The following is a 23,843-nucleotide window of genomic DNA, read 5'->3' on the forward strand; positions in this document are numbered from 1 at the left end:
TTGAATGTGGGCGCCAACAAAATGGCGGCTGTTGTCTGCAGCGCAGACCTCTAGGTGAAGCGGAGCGCTCGTACTTCACCGCGCATTTGTGGCGCTCTAATCAAAGGGGGCTGGACGTAGTGTGAGGCGGTGTCTTGTGTTACCATAGAGAAGCCGGCCGGCGGCGCTGTCACAGGTGAGAAAGAATTGACTTCAAGGGCAATACACAATATCCATCCCTGTGCGGCTCACGTGGAATGACAAGAGGCCATTTGTGTCCCCACAATAAAGATGGAGCCCATAAAGTGCATGTGACCAGCTATCATGAGTACATCTTGACCATGTAAAGTGGACATTAAGAAAGAGGTTGTCCCCCTGATGGGGCGGACTGGCCATAGACCCTACAGGGAAACTTCTTGGCGGGCCGCCTGAGCCCTCGTCACGTCCGCCAGCCAGGTACATAACGATCGGATGCTCTCAGCATTAATTACCGTACCTGCCACAGGTGTCCTCCTGAATAGTGTTGAGCAAACTTGTGTTTTAAGTTCAGCGTCTAAAGTTCAGGTTATCGGAGTATCCCGTTATGGATTCCGCTACCATGGACCATAACGGAATTTAGAATCCATAACGGGATACTTTGATAACCCGAACTTTAGACGCCGAACTTAAAACACAAGTTCTCTCACCACTACTCCTGAATTCAGCTGTATTGCCATCCTCAGGAAGGTGATATGCGGAAGTTAAAGGGGTTGTCTCGTCATAGACAATCGATATGCCCCATTGTCTTTTAGGTGCTGAGACCCGTACCTATATCGAGAACAGAGCCCCGCAAGGTGGTGGCTGGAGCACTCCGGTCTGGCCATCACCAAGCCGGCTCTCCATAGAAGTGAATGGGAGCGACGGAAATAGCCTAACAGCCTAAACTGTACGTCACATGTGGCAACTGTTGCACAGCCGTCACACTGCCGACCAATGCCCAAAGCAGCAGGGATGCATTAATTAGTAATTTATGAAGTGGTAACTCATTGCAGTTTGTTAAGGGCCACACAGTTTGGGTAGGTTCACACGAGGGGTATTGTCTGCAACAAAATCCATTGATTATCCCACTGCGGTTTCTGCCGAGGGTTTTCATTTCTCATCCATATCATTGGGGGACACAGGCTTGACCATGGGTATAGCTGCTGCCACTAGGAGGCGGACACTAAGCACAAAAGTGTGAGCTCCTCCCTTCAGCTATACTCTTCCTCCAGGGACTAAGCTAAATCAGTTTTAGCTTAGTGTCTCTAGGAGGCAGACCTCCCTGCGTTGCAGGTCTGCTGATTTCTGTTCTTTTTTTAACTTTTTTTGTAGAGGGAGTTTCAGGCAGTCCTTAAAACTGCCTGCACTCCCACCCAGGAGACGGGAGACCAGGGGGTCCCCCAAACCCCCTGCTCCTTCATGTTCTCCAGAAGCAAAGGAGGACCAGAGGTTCCTACAAAGCCTCTGTTTCCCGCCAGCGTTCGGATCACCACAGCCGTCCACCACAAGTCCTCTCTGTTCCAGTGTAGTCTCCCTCCCCCATATATATATATATATATATATATATATATATATATATATATATATATATATATATATATATATATATATATATATATATATATATATATTAGGAGGAAAGAGGAAATGGCCCCAAAGTGCTTCCCCTTCCAATACTCTCACCTTCCCAAGTTCCTGGTCCCTACGAGGCTGGGCCCCTCAAGGAGGTCTTGGCGGGGGGGGGCTATGCAGGGTGCTGTCGCCCTGTAACATGTACCTGCACTGTTCTGGGGGGCATGCAGGGTTCAGGGGCATATCGTCTGCTCCTGCTCGGCAGCGCTTGTCCTCCTGCTGCTCTCTCGACGGCGTTTGCGCGGGGAGGTGCCGCTTCCTGATTGGCGCAGTGCGAGGTTCTGGGGCCATGGTTAATAGAGGCCTGCTACTGAGAGCCGGTGTCATTTTGGTGGCGGGGCCTATGTTGTCCCCACTCCAGCAGCTGAGCAGAGGGAGAGTGGACTCCGCCCACTCCTGGGATTTAAAGCACCTTCCCCTCTTCCCTATTTAGGCTCCAGGGTTGTCATTATGTCTGAGCCCAGACCCCAGGTCTCGAAGCAGGTGGTCCCTTTGGTGCGTCATTTTGCCTGTGGGTCATGTCGCTCAAAATTTCCATCCCCTCAGTCAGACTCCCTCTGCTTTGCGTTCAAGTGGCTCAACCCCGGACCCGATGGTTTCTGCTGCCCAGTCTATGGTGGAACCGGAATGGGCACGTTCCTTGTTTAGGGTGGTACAGGATGTCTCCAATACCAACAAGGCCATTGTGGAAATATTGGGGCGTATGTCGACAAGGCCAGAACATCCTCCCCCAAAAGGGTGTCTGTGTCTCTGTTTCCTCGGCCTCTCCTCCTCCTGCTAGAGAGTCTTACTCTGACATGTAGAAGAGGCATGTTCTGAGGAGGGGGTCAGATGAGGATGGTGCCTCGCTGGAGGGTCAGTCGTCTAAACTGTCCTCCATGGTGGACAATCTTATTACGGCGGTGATCAAGACGTCGCAGGTTGAGGATCCCCCACCGTCGTCTGCCAGCTCGGGTTTTTCCCTAACCACCAGGAGTTTGATTTCCTCTCTTTCCAATGAGTGGAATTTCCCTGATAGACGTTTTACCTTGCCAAAACGCTTAAACGTCCTTTATCCTTTTCCGGAGAATTTGACTAAGAAATGGTCGTCCTCACCTATAGTGGACCTGCCAGTTTCCCACTTGGCTAAGCATACTACCTTGCCAAAGGCGGATGGGGCTTCTTTCTCTGATATCCGAGATAAGAAACTGGAAGTGTTTGCAAAATCTGCCTTTGAAGCAGTGGGCACAGCGCTGCAGCCGTTATTTGCCTCTACATGGGTGATCAAGGCAATGGGGGAGTGGGCAAGTAATTTACATTAGGGTCTAGACTCGGGAGTCCCCTCGGGTGAACTTGCAGACATGGCCCTGCAGCTCTCTCATGCCAGTGCATATATTTGTAAAGCATCTTTGGACGCGGCCAGGTAGGGGTGGGCGATATGAATTTGTGCAACGATACAGATTTTGTCTATATCGCCGGACCGCGATATGACCACAGAGCGGTAGTGAATTGAAGAAGCTTCTCACTCACCGATCCGTGGCCACCCGACTCCGCAGTACTAGCCAGGGCCTGGCGTGCACATAGCATCATCCCGCTGGCTGACGCTGTGTGTGACGTCAGGTCCCGCCCAATGCATGCCGGGAAGAAGACTTGACACCTGCGGACTCCATCAGCCAGCTGCTGCTGAGCACCCTGCAGGAAAAGTAAGTATAATAACAGCGATTTTTCTGGGGTGGGGGGGGGGGGGGGATCTATTTGCAAAGGATGGCCATGGGGCTGATCTGATGGCACTGGCTCTGGGGGACATGTCTGATGATGGCAAGTGCCATGGGGCTGATGACACTGGCTCTGGGGGACATGTATGATGATGATGGCAAATGCCATGGGGCTGATGGCACTGGCTCTGGGCCCCTGGGGGACTTTGATGATGATGCCAAATGCAATGGGGTTGATGGCACTGGCTCTGAGGGACATGTATGATGATGATGGCAAATGCCATGGGGCTGATGGCACTGGCTCTGGGGGACATGTATGAAATTTGTGTTTTACTAACACTTAGGCCCCTTGCAGATGAGCGTGTCTGGATTAGGTCAAACCTGCGTGAGTAGGAACGCAATTGCAGTCAGTTTTGACTTCAATTGCGTTCCGATGTTTAGTTTTTATCGCGCGGGTGCAATGTGTTTTGCACGCGCATGATAAAAAACTGACTGGTACCCAGACCCAAACTTCTTCACAGAAGTTCAGGTTTGGGTTAGTTGTAGTGTAGATTGTATTATTTTCCCTTTATAACATGGTTATAAGGGAAAATAATAGCATTCTGAATATAGATAGCATAGTACAATAAGGGTTGTTAAAAAAAAAAGTTAAATAATTTAACTCACCTTAATCCACTTGTTCGCGCAGCCGGCATCCCTTCTGTCTTCATCTGTGAGGAATAGGACCTTTGATGACGTCACTATGGTGATGGATCATGTGACGGACCATGTGATGAACGCAGTGACTTCATCAAAGGTCCTATTGCTCACAGATGAAGACAGAAGAGATGCCGACTGCGCGAACAAGTTGATTACGGTGAGTTAAAATATTATTTTTTTAACCCCTCCAGCACTATTGTACTATGCATTCTGTATTCAGAATGCTATTATTTTCCCTTATAACCATGTTATAAGGGGAAATAATAATGATCGGGTCTCCATCCCGATTGTCTCCTCGCAACCGTGCGTGAAAATCGCACCGCATCCGCACTTGCTTGCGGATGCTTGCGTTTTTTTACGCAACCCCATTCATTTCTATGGGGCCTGCGTTACGAGAAAAACGCACAAAGGGGAGCATGCTGCGATTTTCACGCAATGCACAAGTGATACGTGAAAACTACTGCTCATGTGCACAGCCCCATAGAAATGAATGTGTCCGGATTCAGTGCGGGTGCAATGCGTTCACTTCATGCATTGCACCCGCGCGGAAAACTCGCCTGTGTGAAAGGGGCCTAAGTCTTCATCTTTACATTGTTTGGAAAAAGATCTGTCACACAATGCACATATTACAATTTTTTTGTCATTTGTATTTTTTGTATACATACAGAAGAAAATAATATATTGCATATCGCACATGCTTCAAATTATATCGCAATATAGATTTTAGGCCAGTGATGGCGAACCTACGGCACGGGTGCCAGAGGCGGCACTCAGAGCCCTCTCTGTGGGCACCCGCGCCTTGGAAAAAGTCGCGGGTCTAATATGCTTTAGACTTTTTCTGCCATTCATCAGCACAGGACGCACTATGAACAGCACAGGCAGCGCACTGAATGTAGGGTATTAAGCTATTATAGCTAAATGATAAAGTACATGGAAGATATACTATATTGGTATTCAGGTTAAATTTCTGTGTTGGCACTTTGCGATAAATAAGTGGGTATTTAGTTGCAGTTTGGGCACTCGGTCTCTAAAAGGTTCACCATCACTGTTTTAGGCCATATCGGCCAGGCTTATGGCTCGCTCGTCAGCCCTGTTGGTGGTTATTCGCCGTATCCTATGACTCTCTTGCTGGGCGGCAGATAATGCTTCAAAGCGGACCCTGACGGCCCTCCCCTTTTCCGGCAGCAGGCTTTTTGGTAAGCGCCTGGATGTGATCATTTCGGACACAAGTGGTAAGAGCACGCATTTACCACAAAACGGGGCGGTAGTAGGTCAAAAAAGAGGAAGCCTGTTTTTCGCCCCCTTTCAGAGATTTTCCAGCCCCAAGAGGGTCGGCCATGGATCAGAAGCGCAAACCTTCCTTCAAGCCTCGCTCTTCCTGGTGATCCCGTCAACAGGGCTCCAAGTCGTTTAACCCTAAGAACTCCGCTGCTTGCAGTTTTTTTTTTTCGGGTGTGGCCTCCAGCCTCTCTATCAGCCACAGATTCTTTTTTTCAGGTGATTCGCACGCTGCTGCAGCAGGGTGTGAATGTTCCGTGTCCTGCGTGAGACTGTTTTCAGGGATTTTACTCCAATGATCCCCAAAAAGAGGGCACGGTCCATCCCGTTCTGAACCTCAAGGCGCTCAACCGTTTCTTTCGCGTCCGCAGCTTCCAGATGGAGTCCCTGAGGTCGGTCATTGCATCCATGGAATCGGGGGAGTACCTGTCCTCGATAGGATGCTTATCTTCACGTGCCCATCTGCGTCAGTTATCAGGTTTCTCCAAATCGCAGTGGTTCCATTTCACTACCAGTTTGTAGCCCTCCCGCGTTCAGCCTGACCACGGCTGCCAGGGTCTTTACGAAAGGTTATGGCGGCAGTCATTGCCCTGCTGCATGCCAGGGGGATCGTAGCGATCCCTTTCTTAGACGACATCCTGGTGAAGGGTCTATCGTTCCGGGTGACGGCAGACAGCCTAACCATTGTTCTGGACACCCTGAAGCGCTTCGGATGGATCCTGAATGGCATGGTACTCGACACATTTCAGGCCATGGTGTTCTTGCCTCCAGAGTAGCTATCCGCTCTCCGTCTGCAGATTTTCCCCTTGTTGAGGCCAGGTCCTGTTCCCATTCATTGCTGCATGCGGGCAGTGGGTCACATGGTCTCTGCCTTCGAAGCAATTCCCTATGCTCAGTTCCATACCAGAACGCTTCAGCGAGCCATTCTGTCCAGCTGGGACCACTACGCAGCCTCTCTGGATCAGCCCATGCATATCTCTGCCCAGGTTCGCTGGGCCCTCAGATGGTGGTTGGTCTCTCCGAAGTTGACGTTGGGCTGCTCGTTCCTTCCTCAGGGGTTGGGGGGGGGGGGGTGTTGTAAAATCTCTCTGTTCAAGGGCTATGGTCACACGAGTAGCGCTCCCTTCCAATCAATGTTTCGGAGTTGAGGGCGATTCGGTACTCTCTGCAACATTGGGCCGAGCATCTCAGGGGTCATCCGGTTTGGGTTCAGTCCGACAACTCCACGGCGGTGGCGTACCTCAACCAGGGCGGCACTCGGGGCCCTGCAGCCATGGCGCTGATTCTTAGCTGGGCGGAGAAACATGTTCCGGCAGTTCACATCCCCGGCAACGACAACTGGATCGCAGACTTCCTCAGCTGGGAGCGTCTTGATCCCGGTGAGTGGGCTCTTAACCCACAGGACTTTTGAGCCATCTGCGAGCGGTTAGGTCGGCTGGATGTGGATCTCATGGCCTCCAGCTTCAACAACAAGGGCGAGGACTTTGTCGCGTGGTTCAGGGACCCTATGGCCCTGGCGCGCAACGCGCTGGTAATTCTGTGGAGTTGGTTCACGTTTCCTTACGTGTTTCCGCCTCTTCCTCTCATTCCGTGCCTCCTCCGGAAGATCAGGTCTGAGAGACTACCCATCATACTTGTGGCCCCAGATTGGCCGCGCCGGGTGTGGCATGCGTCTCTGGTCCCCCCTTCTCACCGACGAACCCTTCTTCGGGAGGACCTTTTGTCGCAGGGGCTGATCTTCCACCCAAATTTAGGGTCGCTACATTTAACTGTATGGCTGTTGAAGCCGCCATACTGAAGGCTCGGGGGGGGGGTTCCAGAATCTACCAGTCGCTCCATACCCTGGATTTGGTACGAGCCGTTCGAGTCTATCTGTCCAGACGTCATCTTTCCGGTGGACGGATTCCCTGTTCGTGATTCCAGAGGGGCCAAGACGTCAAAGTCTTCCATTTCCCAATGAATTTGTCTTGCCATTGTGGAAGTGTACCGTGTTAATGGCCGGGCCCTTCCAGGTGACTGCTCATTCGGCTCGGGCAGTGGGGGCTTCTTGGGCGGTGCATCATGGGGCTTCGGCCGTTCAGGTGTGCAAGGCGGCTACCTGGTTGTCTTTGCATACTTTTCCCAAGTTTTAGCGAGTGCACACCTTTGCATCTTCTGACGATTCTCTGGGGCGTAGAGTTTTGCAGACGGTGGTTCTGATTGACGGGAGGGTTGCTTGTTATGCCCACCCTTTGGGACTGCTCTGTAACATCCCATGGTCAAGCCTGTGTCCCCCAATGATACGGATGTGAAAAGTAGATTTTTTTTACTTACCGTAAAATCTGTTTCTCTTCCGTTCATTGGGGGACACAGCTCCCACCCATTCTTTTGTTTAGAGGCTTTTTTGGGCCTGTGTGGTTCTGGGTTTGTACATAGTGTGATTTTGTTTTTCTCATTTTATTTTTTTTTTTTTCCCCCTGTTGGTTCTCCTATTGCTTTTGCACTAATGGATTTGTCTTAGTCCCTGGAGGAAGGGTATAGCTGGAGGGAGGCGCTCACACTTTTGTGCTTAGTGTCCGCCTCCTAGCGGCAACAGCTATACCCATGGTCAAGCCTGTGTCCCCCAATGATACGGATGAGAACCGTGACGGCACCCTAGGCTTTCAGAATAAAGCAGCTGAGATTTAGAAGCTATTGTAGCCCCAAATATATCTGGGAAGTCCTTCCTGTTCCCTCTGAGAGTGGCAGAGGGTCCACTGATAGACCCTTCTCTCAGCTCTCCTGAACACAAATCCAAGGCCTCGTTCACACCTCCATTTCTGGATCCGGCAGGCGGTTCCGGTACAGAGCCGCCTGCTTGATCCTCTACTTCACTGCCAGATCCCCATTTGACTGTGAGGTCCGGTGGTGATCAGGCTGATTTCCGGCATAAAGCCTCATTCACACGTCACTGGTCAATCAGTGATTTCCATCAGTGATTGTGAGCCAAAAAAAGGTGCGTCTCTAAACACAGAACAGGAGCAGATCTTTTTCTTATATCTTATGTCTGTGGAGGCTCCACTCCTGGTTTTGGCTCACAATCACTGACCAAACACTGACGTGTGAAATGAGGCTTTAATGTCGAGTTTTCGGCTGGAAATAAACCGCTGCATGCCAAGTTTTTTTCCAGCTGAGACACAGCGTTTTTCCCGGAAATCAGCTGGATCACCTCTGGACCCCATTATGGTGAAGCACAGGATCCTTCAGGTTTCTCTGTGCCGGAACCGACTAAACCCAACATCTTTACAATCAAATGCAGTGATCGAAGAGCTCGTCTGATGGATTTCACACTGAATGGGACTGAGCAGCCTGCAATGTGCAGTATAAAAATACACGTCGGACAACATATTTTTTTATGGAACCAATTTGCAAGTATGGTTCTATCCCATAAGGCCTGATTCACAAAGTGAGTGTTTGATCAGTGATTTCCATCAGTTATTATGAGCCAAAACCACATGTTAAAAATGCAGAACAGGTGCAGATCTTTCCATTATACTTGATGTCTGTCTAAGTGCCACAATCGCTGACCACTGATGTGAAAATGGCCTAATACACTTTGGATCCATTCACACGTCCGTAGTGTATTGCGGATCCGCAATACATCCATCCGGCACCCCCATAGAACTGCCTATTCTTGTCCGCAATTGCGGACAAGAATAGGACATGTTCTATTTTTTTACGGAGCTGCGGACCAGAAGATCGGGGCCTCGCTCCGGAAATGTGGATGCGGAGAGCACATAGTGTGCGCTCCGTATCCATTCCGTCCCCATAGAGAATGAATGGGTCCGCAAATTCTACGGACGTGTGAATGGACCCTTAATGGCCATAAAGATGTCCATAGCCTTTTAGGAAACCAGACAGTGGGTGATATAAAAACACTTTGCGACTTGTCAGATGATTTATATGTGTATGTCACTTTGCCTCTCCACAGCTTGTTCCTGTGTGTGGTCATGTCCACGTTTCGCTGGACTCGCTCTCTTCAGCTGACTTTAGCTGTAATTAAGCCGGACGCAGTGGCACATCCCATCATATCTGACGTAAGTACTTTTCCAATAAAATACTTAACTTACTGCAGTCCAGTTCTGGAGTGCAGCATGTGGCACATTGAACATCGTGTTTGTATCCTTTCTGTACAGTAATAGAAACATAGCTGAACCAAGAATGATCAGAGATTTAAAGGGATTATCTCGCTTCAGCAAATGGCATTTAGCATGTACACAAAGTTAACCCCTTTCCGCCCAGTGCCGTACATGTACAGTGCCTTGCAAAAGTATTCCCCCCCCCTTGACTTTTTTCGTAATTTGTTACATTACAGCCTTAAAGGGAACCGTTACCTGGAATTTGGCAATAGATCTGAGGACATGGGCTGCTAGATCGCCGCTAGCACGTCCACAGTGTCCAGTCCCCATAGCTCTGTGTTTTAGTGTTAAAAAAAAAAAACAACGATTTGATAGATATACAAATTAACCTGAGATGAGTCCAGCGTGAAGGAGCCCAACACCGCCCCGCATCCTCCGAATCTCCTCCTTGCTCCCCGACGTCACAAAGCTAGAGTGCCATAATCTCGTGATGTGCGAGCTAGCCCATGCGCAGTGTCTGCATTGTGTTACTTCCCTGTGCTGGCATCAGCCTCAGGGAACGAACTGCGCATGCGCTAGCTCGCGCATCGCGAGATTATGGCACTCTAGCTTTGTGACGTCGGGGAGCAAGGAGGAGATTCGGAAGATGCGGGGTGGTGTTGGACTCATCTCAGGTTAATTTGCATATGTATCAAATCGTGTTTTTTTTGACACCATGAAAACACAGAGCTATGGGGACTGGACATTGTGGATGTGCTAGCGGCGATCTAGCAGCCCATGTCCTCAGCTCTATTGCCAAATTCCAGGTGACAGGTTTCCTTTAACCTCTGCCATCGGGTCCCTATGCGGCTGTAGGGGGGACCCGATGGCATGGAAGGCATCTCGCTGCCTTCCGGTGACGAGCCTGTGAGATACAGCCCCCTGGATCTCACAGGCCGGAAGCTGTATGAGTAATACTCACTGTATTACTCATACAGCCAATGCATTCCAATACAGAAGTATTGATATGCATTGTAAAGGGATTAGACCCCCAAAAAGTTCGAGTCCCAAAGTGGGACAAAAAAAATAGTTTTCCCCAAAAAATTTTACGTTTCAAGTAAAAATAAACAAAAATGTCATTTTCCCCAAATAAAGTAAAAACAAAATTGGTAAAAAATAGAGGGGGGGGGAGTATACATATTGGGTATCGCCGTGTCCGTATTGACCGGCTCTATAAACATATCACATGACCTAACCCCTCAGATGAACACCATAAAAAATAAAAAGTAGAATAGCAAGCGATCAAAAAGTCCCACGCACCAAAATAGTACCAATAAAACCATTATCTCATCCCGCAAAAATCATACCCTACCCAAGGTAATCGCCCAAAAACTGAAAAAATTATGGCTCTCAGACTATGGAGACACTAAAACATGATTTGTTTTGTTTCAAAAAAGGAATCATTGTGTAAAACTTACATAAATAAAAACAAAGAATACATATTGGGTATCGCCGCATCCGTGACAACCTGGTCTATAAAAATACCACATGATCTAACCTGTCAGATAAATGTTGTAAATAACAAAAAATAAAAACTGTTCCAAAACAGCTATTTCTTGTTACCTTGCCTCACAAAAAGTGTAATATAGAGCAACCAAAAATCATATCTACCCTAAACTAATACCGACAATACTGCCACCCTATCCTGTAGTTTCAAAAATTGGGTCACTTTTTTGGAGTTTCTACTCTAGGGTTGCATCAGGGGGGCTTCAAATGGGACATGGTGTCAAAAAAAACAGTCCAGCAAAACCTGCCTTCCAAAAACCTTTTGGCATTCCTTTCCTTCTGCGCCCTGCCGTGTGCCCGAAAAGCGGTTTACGACCACATATGGGATGTTTCTGTAAACTACAGAATCAGAGCCATAAATATTGAGTTTGGTTTGGCTGTTAACCCTTGCTTTGTAACTGGAAAAAAATGATTAAAATGGAAAATCTGCCAAAAAAGTGAAATTTTGAAATTGTATCTCTATTTTCCATTAATTCTTGTGGAACACCTAAAGGGTTAACAAAGTTTGTAAAATCAGTTTTGAATACCTTGAGTGGTGTAGTTTCTAGAATGAGGTCATTTATAGGGTGGTTTCTATTATGTAAGCCTCGCAAAGTGACTTCAGACCTGAACTGGTCCCTACAAAAAATTGGGTTTTTGAAAATTTCTGAAAAATGTCAAGATTTGCTTCTAAACTTTTAAGCCTTGTAACATCCCCCAAAAATAAAATCTCATTCCCAAAATGATCCAAACATGAAGTAGACATATGGGGAATGTAAAGTAATTTTTTTTTTTGGAGGTATTACTATGTATAACATGGTTATAAGGGAAAATAATAGCATTCTTAAAACAGAATGCATAGTACAATAGGGCTGGAGGGGTTTAAAAAAAAAAAAAAAAGTAAAATAATTTAACTCACCTTAATCCACTTGTTCGCGCAGCCCGGCTTCTCTTTTGCCTTCATCTGTGAGGAAAAGGACCTGTGGTGACATCATTGCGCTCATCACATGGTCCATCACATGATCCATCACCATCCACGGTGTCCGTGTTTTGAGGATCCACAGATCCGCAAAACGCATACGGACGTCTGAATGGAGCCTTACAGGGGGGGTGATAACCCCATATAGACTGCCTGATCACCCCCCCTGTCATTGATCACCCCCCTGTCAGGCTCCCTTCAGACGTCCATATGTGTTTTGTGGATCCGTAAAACACATACGGACGTCTGAATGGAGCCTTACAGGGGGGTGATCAATGACAGGGGGTGATCAGGGAGTCTATATGGGGTGATCAGGGGTTAATAAGTGACAGGGGGAGGGTGTAGTGTGGTGCTTGGTGCTACTTATTACTGAGCTGCCTGTGTCCTCTGGTCGTCGATCCAAGCAAAAGGGACCACCAGAGGACCAGGTAGCAGGTATATTAGACGCTGTTATCAAAACAGCGTCTAATATACCTGTTAGGGGTTAAAAAATCACATCTACAGCCTGCCAGCGAACGATCGCCGCTGGCAGGCTGGAGATTCACTCGCTTACTTGCCGATCCTGTGTGCGCGCGTTCACAGGAAGTTTCGCGATATGACGTGTAGACGCGTGACTCTGCCTGAGACAGCCGCCCGGACCGCGATCCTGCGTTAGGCGGTCCGGAGGTGGTTAAAGGGGTTCTGCAGTTTTTTTAAACTGATGGATCTATTCTTTGGATAGCTCATCAGCATCTGAACGGCGGGGGTCCGAAACCCCTGCCGCTCAGCTGTTTGAGAAGGCAGTGGCCCTGGCAGTAGTGCTGCAGCCTTCTCGCTGTTTACCGCAGGCCCAGTGTTGTTACGACTAGTATCACTGGCCTGGGCGGGGCTAAGCTCCATTCAAGTGAATAGAGCTTAGCCCCGTCCAGGCCATTGATACTAGTCGTGACGTCACTAAGCCTGCGGTAAACAGGGCCACTGCCTTCTCAAACAGCTGAGCGGCAGGGGTCCCTGGTGTCGGACCCCCGCCGTTCAGATGCTGATGAGCTATCCAAAGGATAGATGCATCAGTTTAAAAAAAATGCAGAACCCCTTTAAGGAATTTATTACTACATGGCTGATCCTGGTTGCTTTTCCACTTCGTGGCCCTGTCAGTCAAAACAGCGAGGGGGGGGGGGGGGGGACTGGTCACAAAAAGGAACGGAGCTTGGGTGCAACATGATCAAAGGCGATGCCCTCATTGCACTAAAGATCTAATTAGCACATTAAGAAAAGTGTCATAACTCGGGCTTCAGATCAAGAAAAGAAAACCAGTGTTTTTATCCAGGTGTACCACAGCCATCTGCCTATGCAAACAGATGGGGAGGTCACTGGTGACAGATTCTCTATAAATGTTTTTATGTTATCTCCTTTCTTAGGCCTTGGCATGTATTGCTTTATTTCCCTGGCATGTGCCCCGGCTAATAGCCTCCATTTACAATTCATAGGCTGTACATCAAAGGATCCTAGACAACAAATTTCTTATAGTAAGAAGTAAGGAACTTCAGTGGCGAGCAAAAGATTCTCAGAGTTTTTACCAAGAACATTCAGGTAAGACTTGTTTCTACCATTGTCAGTTGGGGGTATACCAGAGGAAATCATGAATGTGTGCGCTATAAGTTGTAGGACAAACTGACCTCTAAGGTAAGTGCACTTACAGAGGTGTTCTGTGTTCTTCAGCAGCAGAAGACCTTCCGTCATATGACCCTTGTCTTTTCCACCTGGACACACCAATAGACTGGCCACCATAGGCACATCTTGGGTCATGAAAGCTGAATGCAGGCATATGTATAGAAAAGGTAAAGGGTGTTAATGGATTGCTCTTATTGCCCATTCTCCATTGGACAGATGATAGAGGTGTTGTGTCATCAGTGTCAATCCCAGAAAAAATAATTCATTAAAGGGATTCTGTCAGCTAGTTTTGGCATCTAGCTTTTATTTAGTCAGAAAAAAGTTTCCGGTGCCCAGCACCGCCCCGCATCCTCTGAATCCCCTCCTTGCTCTCCCGATGTCACACAGTTGTAGCGCCGTAATCTCGCGCATGCGTTAGTATGCTGCATTTCACTGCCGGCATAGTGTTCCTTCCCTGTGCTGGCATCAGCCTCAGGGAACTAACTGCGCATGCGCTAGCTGTCATATGCGAGATTATGGCGCTTCAACTGTGTGATGTCGGGGAGCATAGAAGGGATTTAGGAGGATGCAGGGCGGTCACAGTGGGCGTGGCTGGGCTCCTAAAATGTTGGTAACAGCCCTGTGGGCCCCTTACTAGCCTCATTTGCATATATATAAAATAGTTTTTCTGACTAAATAAAAGCATTCATACCTATGGAAAATGTATATTGTGGACGAGAGAGCAGAGTATATTCAGTATGTAACCTTGCTGCACAGGGAAGGGTTTATCTGTGAGGTAATCCTCATTATAAAAGTAGGTGTGGGACCAGAAATCGCAATAATACCTGTACAAGCAATTTTTTACTCTGCAAAAAAAGTCTCGTGTACTTTTACGCATGAAACTTCTTTTGGTCCGGAGTGCTGTTATCAGCGTAGCCTGTCATGCTGTTTGGTCCCTGCCGCCCGCCATATATAAGGTGTGGAACGAAACTGGCATTGCAGTCTGCGCTGATACAGCAGGAGAAGGAGAGGAAGTCACGCGTGATACCGGAGGTAGTCGCCGTGCCTAGGTTCTCATGACAATGAAATGAATGCTGCTATGATGATGCCTACGTTATCTTTAGTTATTGGGTGTGGGGCAGGGGCAGCCGTCATACTATGGATGGGTGAGCCATATGTGTCTTGATACTGTAGTCTATTCTGCTTTGGTTATGTATGGCTTAGCATGTTGTGTATTGGGGTGCTCGCAGAATGTGAATACTGCCTACAGTAATAGAAATGACTGACCGGTAAATATAAGTCCTTATCATGTCAGCCTGAAATCTTTCCTATTGCTATCTGTGTATTGGAAAGCTGGGTGAGTACCAGAAGCTTGGCGGGAAAGTGGGACATGAACCTATACATGATTATTTCTGTCATTACAAGAGATTTATCATCTGTCAGTCATATCGAGATGTGCTATTAATGGGCAAAAGTAGCAAACAAACCTAAAACGACACATATTGGTATCGCTGTATTCGTTCTGACCCAGAGAATAACATTAAAGGGGTTTTCCGGGTTCAGAGCTGAACCCGGACATACCTCCATTTTCACCCAGGTAGCCCCCCTGAGTTGAGCATCAGAGCAGTTCATGCTCCGATGCTCTCCTTTGCCCTTCCCTAAATCACGCAGGCGAAGGCATTTTCAAGAGTTCCGGTGATGTGCTGCCAGGAAGCCCAGTGACGGCACCGACACTGATGGACTGGCTTTAGCGCTGCCCTAGCCGTTTTACTGGCTAGGGCAGCGCTAAAGCCCGCCCATCAGAGCCGGTGACGTCACCGAACACGCTGCCGGACAGAAGCTTCCCGCCCGGCAGTGTGTTATTGTAAACAAAAGAGCCTTTGCCCTGCGCGATGTAGCACAGGGCAAGGGAGCGCATCGGAGCATGAGATGCTCCGATGCCAACATCAGGGGGGCTGCCTGGGTGAAAATAAGAGTATGTCCGGGTTCAGCTCTGAACCCGGACAACCCCTTTAACACACTAGTTATGCCACACAATGAACGTTGTAAATTTAAAGTGTATAAAACTTTTTTTTTTTTTCCCTCCCTTTCCCCATTACTACCCCAAAAAAAGGTAATAACCGTTATATTTACCCCAAAATGGTGGCACTAAAAAAATACAGTTCACCTCATAAAAACAACCAAACCCTCATATGACTACATCGACAGAAAAATAAAGTTATGCAAAAAACAATGGTGTACTCCTTGTTGACCAAAAATGCTTTTCCAAAAAAAAATGTAGTTCCCTCTGTGTGGAAAGTTAAAGGGGTTCTCCAGGATTTACATATTAATAACCTATCCTAGGTCATCAATATGAGATCTGTGGGAGTCCAACTCCTGGGACCCCACCGATGAGCTGTACGAAGAGACCATGGCATTCTGTGAGCGCCTAGGCCTCTTCCTAGACCATGTGACATTACGTCTATCGGTCACATGACCTAGGCACAGCTCAGCCGTATTCAAGTGAATGGGGCTGAGATGTAATACCAAGCACAGCCACTACACAATGTACAGCGCTGTGCTTAGCTGTGAGGAGGCCATGATGCTCACGGGAGAACTGTGGCCTCTTGAAATAGCTGATAGGCGGGGTGCTGGGAATCGGACCCCTATCCATGTCATATTGATGACCTGTCCCGAGGATAGACTCTTAAGACTCTGAACAAGAAGTAGTATACATGAGACTTCAAAGAATTATGTCCAGAAACCCTGGTTTAGTTGCCCATAGCAACCAATCGGGTTCCTCCTTTCATTCTTCACAGCTCCTTTGGAAAATGAAAGGATCAATCTGACTGGCCACTATGGACAACTAAGCCATTTTTCCTTTGCAGCAGTTTTGATAAATCTTCCCAATTATGTCTAAGTTACAGTTAAGGAAACCAGTTAACGCTGCTTAACAATGTGATATTCTTAATTTATGCCTGAGTTGTAGTGGCTCCTATGACAGATAAGTATCTTGCTTCGCCATTACTCACATGTGTGATTTAATATCTTTTTTTTTTCATACTGAATTAAATTCTCTCTCTGTAGGATGCTTCTTTTATCAGCGATTGGTTGAGTTCATGTCGAGGTAAAAACAACATATTCCAAGTCCTGTGTGATGTATGTGCGGCACGTTTCATCTGTAATACCTAGAAGCTGGTGATGAATGACAAGTGCGTCTGACAACCCAGTGCAGTCCCATGTGATTATCTCCATGTTGTCATGTGGTTTACCTGGTAATTAGCCAAGAACTGCTAGATCTTCACTGTTTTGTTCTTCTACGAACCAATGTCCTAGATCAGGGATCCGCAACCTTCAGCACTCCAGCTACTGCGAAACTACAACTCCCAGCATGCACACTTACTCAGCTGTTCTTGTAACTCCCATAGGAGTGAAAGGAGGATTCTGGGAGTTGTAGTTTCAGAGCTGCTGGAGGTTGCTGATACCTGTCCTAGAGTATAGGGAATGTCAGGAAGGCTGTTAGGGCTAGCTTTGTTTCCAGCCCTCTGTAGATTGGACAGGTGTACCAGAAGGAACATTTTAAGGTACATTCACACGACCGTATAATTTATCCATTCATTCCTTTGGGTGAATAAAATGTGCGGACAACATTCAGTATGTGGTCCACATCCGTGTTTCCGCATTTCTAGTCCTGCAAAAATATGAAGCTTGTACTACTATTGTCAGCACAGATCGGTCCCCAGCCCCATTCAATCCATGGATCCGCAAATTGCGGATGACATATGGAATGGTTTCCGTATGGCCTCATGCACACAACCGTTGTGTGTTTTTGGGGTCTGCAAATATCAGATCCGCAAAACACTGATGCGTCCATGTGCGTTCCGTAATTTGCGGAACGGCGCGGACAGCCATTAATATAGCTGCCTTTTCTTGTCCACAAAACGGACAAGAATAGGACAGGTTATAATAATTTTTTTAATTTTTTTTTTGCAGACCACGGAACGGAGCAATTGAAGTGGATGGGTCCGCATCCAAGCCGCAAATACTGCGGCTCGGATGCGGACCAAAACAACGGTCATGTGCATGAGGCCTATGTCATCAGTTTTTTTTGCGGCTGTTTCCGTATTATTGAAGGCCCTAATTCTTCTTTTTTTTTTTTTTTTCTTCTGTTTTTTGCGCACTGAAAAAAAAAACTGAAGACATACAGAACACAAACGAAAGTCATTCGTCCGCACACGATTCCGTTATTTGCGGAGCGCAAAACGGAAAGGATTACACACGGTCGTGTGAATGTACCCTAACACTTCAGGTTGTCACTGAACCTCTCATGCATACTATTCATTGCTTTTGATTTCAGTGTGGAGTATGTAAGGTTGTTGGATGAGATTGTGTGGGGATTAACACTGCTAAAGGGGCCACTTCCAAGTTATATAAAGCATTGGCACGGCGGGAGGGTCATCTAGTCTGCCCCTTCCTCTATGAAAAATGGGCCAAAGAGATTTTTGCTCTCGGAGCAGGAATGGTCGAAGTTATGCAAGTTACCGATCAAATGTCCACCTGTAGAGTGATTCGGTTAAAGTTTACACATAGGCTAGATTTAACCCTGAAAAGATTGAAGGTAGTGAAATTGAGGGATACAGATAAATGTCCTAAGTGTAATCAGGAGGGCGCAGGCTGGATACACCTTTGCTGGCGTTGCTCCAAGCTTGTGAGATACTGGCAAGCGATATTAGGTTATATACAGGTTAAAAGGGGTTGTCTCACTTCAGGAATTGTTACCGTATTTATTATGTAGAGAAAGTTAATACAAGACATTTACTAATGTATTGTGATTGTCCATATTGCCTCCTTTGCTGGCTGGATTAGTTTTTCCCATTACATTATTATACTGCTTGTTTCCAACCATGGTTACGGCCATCCTGCAATCCAGCAGTGGTGGCGGTGCTTGCACACTATAGGAAAAAGCACCAGTCTATGTGCACTCCCACGGTCCAGGCCACCAGAGAAGCCTGGGCTTTTTTTTTCTATAGCTTGCCATAGCTGCTGGATTACAGGGTGGTCGTAACCATGGAATTGAGCAGTGTATAATGGAATGGAAAAATGAATGAGGCCAGCAAAGGAGGCAATATGGACAATCACAATACATCAGTAACTATGTGGCAGAATACAGTAATTCATTATATGGTGATGGAAGGCAGAACCTATACATCGGAAAATAAGTTTGCGGTCTGGTTTGCTATATGGTCATGGTAGATAAATATTCAGGATTTGGTCAAGAGGAAATTATTTTTGTTAATATAGAGTTAAGTGGGAATTGATGGTGAAACTCCGCTCCTTGGGGGGGGGGGGGGTTAAGTAGAATGGTATAAGGAGGTTGAATAGGGGTGGGTTTACTATTTAGATTGGTGTGTGTGTATATATAGTAATTGCTTCCCCCACCCCGAAAATAATAAAAATAAATTTAAAAAGTAGTGTTCAGGCACATCATTTATGAATTTGTAAAGTAATTCTTGAACTTCCGGCTTCATTTCAATTCCTTTTTGTTGCAGTGGTCCCATGCGTGCCTACATACTAGCTCATGAAGATGCAATCCAACTGTGGAGGGACATTATGGGTCCAACAAAAGTGTTCAGAGCCCGTATTACAGCACCAGAAACTATCCGTGGACATTTGGGATTGACCGACACACGCAACACAACACATGGTTCAGGTAAGACCCATCCACCCAGCTTTCATTCCAAATAACACAAAAAAAACAATATAAATGTGTGTGAGGTTTGCTGAGAGACAACATATGTACGGTCATCTCACCACTTCATTTGACCTGGATAATCCAAATATGCACAGGCGATGCGGGGTTCCACAGATACAATAAATGGAGGAGCCCAGCAGCAAAAAGGAGTTCTAAATGAGACTAACTGTATTGAATCCAGCCTAAAATAGGACCATACACAAATCCTGTACAGCTCTGCTACAATAAGCAGCTTATATCTATAAGATTGTACCTGGTTGGTATAAATCTCTCTGCACTGTTAACCCCTTAAGGACCTGCACCGTACATGTACGGCACAGCTGGACAGGACTTAAGGACCAGCGCTGTACATGTACGGTGAAAGGTCCACTGGGTGCAGGAAGGGAAATCGGGGCACCATGGCTGCTTTTACCAGCAGGCATCCATGCCAGGTAAGGGCAGCATGGTGTCTTTCCACCCCACCCCCCCTGCAGCTCCAAGCGCTGCGATTGGCCGGTCAATCAAGACTGGCACATCGCAGCGCCGGAAGCAGAAGGAAGCTGCGGGGCTGTGGCGGTCATGGGGAGGTGACTGGTGCTGAACTAGTCAGCAGCAGTCTCCTCCGAGGTCAGGCAGAGGGGACTCCAGTGTTTAGCATCCTGCCAGCCCTGTGATTGGCTGGAACAACGCTCCAGCCAATGGCAGCGCTATAGCAGCACAAGGAATGGCTGAACCTGTTTGCAGGCAGCCATTCTAGTTGGTGACTGGGTGCAGAGAGGTTCTGTGCTGCTTGTTGGCTTGTTGGGACTTGTGGTGCACCACCACTGCTTACTGGTACTTGTGAAAAGAACAACATCTGGAACATCTGCTGCAGTGATTTTTATTTATTTATTTATTTGCTGCAGAAGTTCCAGATCCCTTTTCCCAAGCCCTAATCCCTGTCCCTATCCCCCATCCGATTTTTGCCTATGGTGAACAAATTGTGACACTTTTTTTGTCACTTCTATCTGGCTTTTTTTTTTCCTGCTCTGCACCACTTTTTCTGTGTGCGAGCTGTGAACGCCAAGCGCTGATCAGTCCGTAATCCACTGTTCAGCACCTGGGCTCATTTTTTTGGGTGCAAATATTATTATTATTATTTTTTTTTTTTTTTAGAAGTAATAGTTAGAATCTTACATATAAGTAGATTTTTAGATAGTGTTCTCTTTTTGTATGTGCACGTCGGGCCGCTTGTGGGACTATTGTCCTGCACTCATAGGATTTTTCAAAGCCAGGTCGGGGAGGGTCCCAGTACTTCAGGAAGTCATGGTGTCCGTGTTGTACCAGGGCAACATTTTCCAGGTCACGTCCACTAGAAGCAAGGAAGGGAAGGACCCCAAAAAGATGCAGGGTGTGTTCTAAAATGGGGATAAGGAAAGACACCATTTACCACTGCAAAACCTGCCCTGTGCATGCAGGAGTGTTTTAAAATCTACCATTCATCCATGGAGTATTAATTTAAATTTCATCCTTGATGCACCCTGTAGTTTTACCACCTCATATCTCTGATTTAGTCCGCATAGCTTACATATCCACTTTTCACCAACCACTACAGATTCATTTCTGTGAGACACCTGGTAGGTGAAAAGTGCCCTTTCCACCCCTTAAAATGTTCGTACGGGAGTGCACTTTCCAAAATAGGGTCACTTTATTATTTTTTTATTATTTTTTTTTATTTCTTGGGACCTCAGGAATTTTTGTAAATGCGACATGGCATCTAAAATCCATGTCTGCCAATTCAGGCCTGCCAGCAAAATCCATATTTAGCTGTTTGACTCTAGAGCCCTGCTGTGCGCCCACACATCATTGTTTGAGCACATACAGGGTATTGCCGTATTTGGGGGGAAATGGGGAACAAAATGTGGGGTGCATTTTGTCCTGTTACAGTTTGTGAAAGTGAAAAATGTGGGTGTGAAGCAACTTTTTCTAGAAAAAAAAATTATTTTTAATTTTCACTGCCAAGTGTTTCCTAATTCTAGGAAACACCTTTTGAGGTCAAAGTGCTCCCTACACACCTTGAAAGATTCCTTGAGGGGTATAGTTTCCAAAATGGGGTCACTTTTGGGGGTTTCCACTGTAGGGCCACCTCAGGGTGTCTTCATATGCGACAGCTCTAGCTAAATCCGCTCTCTAAAAGCCACATGGTGCTCCTTCCAATCTGAAGCATGCTGTGCGCTCATACATTAGTTTTTGAGCACACATGGGGTGTTTCTGTAAACTCCAGAATCGGGGTAATAGATTTTGAGTTTTGTTTGGCTGTTAACCCTTGATGTGTTGCAGAAAAAAATGGATTAAAATTTTTAATCTGCTCAAAAAAGTGAAATTTCATTCCTATTTTCCTTTAATTCTCGTGGGACACCTAAAGGGTTAACAAAGTTTGTGAACTCAGTTTTGAATAGCTTGAGGGGTGTAGTTTCTAAAATTAGGTAATTTATGGGTGGTTTCTTTTATGTAAGCCCCATAAAGTGACTGGTCCTGAAAAAATTGGGTTTTGGAAATTTTCTTTAAAATTGTAAGATTTGCTTCTAAACTTCTAAGGCTACTTTCACACTAGCGTTTTGGCTTTCCGTTTGTGAGATCCATCATGGGCTCTCAAAAGCGATCCAAAACGGATCAGTTTTGTCCTAATGCATTCTGAATGGAAAAGGATCCGCTCAGAATGCATCAGTTTGCCTCTGTTTACAAATTTTTCCAAATTTTTTGTACATTTTGGTATTTTTTTAATAAATAAAAATGATATATTTTGACTCAAATTTACTGTATTTTTCGCCCTATAAGACGCACCAGCCCATAAGACGCACCTAGGTTTTAGAGGACAATAAGAAAAAAAAAATGTCATTAGGCCTCAGATCAGCAATCAGACCCCCAATGTTAATAAGATCTCAGATCAGACCTCAATGTGACCTTAGATCAGAGCCCAATATAAAGAAGACCCCCAATCAGACCTCAGATGAGGCCCCCAGCCATATTTCAGCCTCAGATCACAAAATAAAAAACCCACTTACCCCTCCTGCTATCTATCGACTGTGCTGTGAACTGGCGTGCACAGCCTGAGGTCACAGAGCACCCTCACACTGTGCGCAGCCTTCACAGCTGAGGACCAGGAATCGGCGAGTACAGAGCCTTCACCTCTTCCTGGTCCTCCGGTACTAATGAGCGCTTCCATAATGGCGAAAGTGCATCTTATGGGGCGAAAAATACGGTACCACTGTCGTGACGAGAAAACAGTCTCGGAATGGCCTGGATAAGTAAAAGCGTTTTAAAAGTTATCACTACATAAAGTGACACGTCAGATTTGCTAAAAATGGTACTTACAGAAGTGAATGGGATCTACAGCCTTCTCAGCTCTTTCCATAACCCCAGACGCCTCTGGTCATTGCACAGAATGGGTATTCGGATCTCGGTCATGAATAGCTGAGATGGGAATACCTCTTTAAAAGTATTATCCCACAAATAATATCCCCTATCCACAGGATCACTGGAGGTGGGTCCGACCATTTGGGCATTCAGCGATCTTGAGAACAGAACGTCCCTAAGTCCCTTCTCTTAATGGAGCATTAGTGCCCATGTCAGTCCGGAGCTCCATTCACTTCTATAGGACTTGTGTAGATTGTGCTTCATCAGTCCCTTAGAAGTGAATGGAGTGATGGGCCGGAAAGTGCCCTACTGTTTCTTCATAGAAGGTACCCACCAAATGATCACTGTAGAAAGGTGATTAATACTTGTCATTGGATAACCCCTTTAAGTTTCCTGACGTGGCAGCTGCAGTGAGTCGAAATTCTGATACTTTACATCTATGTAGGATATTTGCATCTCAGAGTCCAGATCCCTTAATGTGTAAAGACAGTTATTCAGCAGAGAACGTTGGACCTAATAGTACCATGTATGGTTGTATATACTGTATCTTTCCATGGTACTTCTTCATTTTCTGATGGCCTCATTTTTATTCTAACCCATGTGACTTTCTTCTTGATGTAGACTCAGTGGAATCTGCCTGTAGAGAAATCTCATTCTTCTTCCCGGATTTTGATGTTAGTCGCTGGTATGAGGATCAGGAGCCTCTCTATCGTGCTGGACCAATATGCTACGATGAGGAGACTCTTGAGCACAGACTTGTGGGAAAGTGAGGAGGACACTGGGACTTGTCATGGTCGGGCAGTGCGCAGTCTGTGGTCTAAAGCCGAAGTGCATCTGTGATTTGTTTGTAACACTGCAGCAACAAGCCACCGCTATCAGAAGTGGAAGAACTTAAAGGAGAGCATTTGCCCAAAAAAGGGATATCCTCTTAATGCAACGATGATCGAAGAAAGCCATAAAAATACAACCTGTTCAGAAATGATCCATTGACTGTTCTTTTTTCTTTACAAATGTTTTTTTGCGTATTAATAATTTGTAGCGAACCGTTCACCATCAAATGCAGTGCAATCTGCAGGCAGCGTGTTATAGCGCAGGAGGAGCTGAGCAGATTGGTATATACCGTACATTTGTGGAGAAAGAAAACTCGAAAACTTGTAATTTACTGATCTATGTTCTTTCTTCTATGCTTAGGAGTCCAGTGGGCAGAC

The 23,843-nt window shown here is 46.5% G+C and overlaps 1 protein-coding gene across 1 annotated transcript; it reads left to right on the forward strand.

Moving 5' to 3' along the window:
- The first annotated feature begins 73 nt into the window (after positions 1-73).
- On the forward strand, positions 74-23,598 carry NME6 (NME/NM23 nucleoside diphosphate kinase 6). The gene is made up of 6 exons (XM_044283411.1): positions 74-175; positions 9,250-9,355; positions 13,367-13,469; positions 16,596-16,635; positions 19,058-19,218; positions 23,257-23,598. The coding sequence occupies exons 2-6, from the start codon at positions 9,269-9,271 to the stop codon at positions 23,403-23,405; spliced, it is 540 nt and encodes a 179-aa protein (XP_044139346.1). The 5' UTR covers positions 74-175; positions 9,250-9,268; the 3' UTR covers positions 23,406-23,598.
- Positions 23,599-23,843: the final 245 nt, after the last annotated feature.

Source organism: Bufo gargarizans, chromosome 2 (genome assembly GCF_014858855.1).
Source record: "Bufo gargarizans isolate SCDJY-AF-19 chromosome 2, ASM1485885v1, whole genome shotgun sequence".
Classification (NCBI taxonomy): Eukaryota; Metazoa; Chordata; class Amphibia; order Anura; family Bufonidae; genus Bufo; species Bufo gargarizans.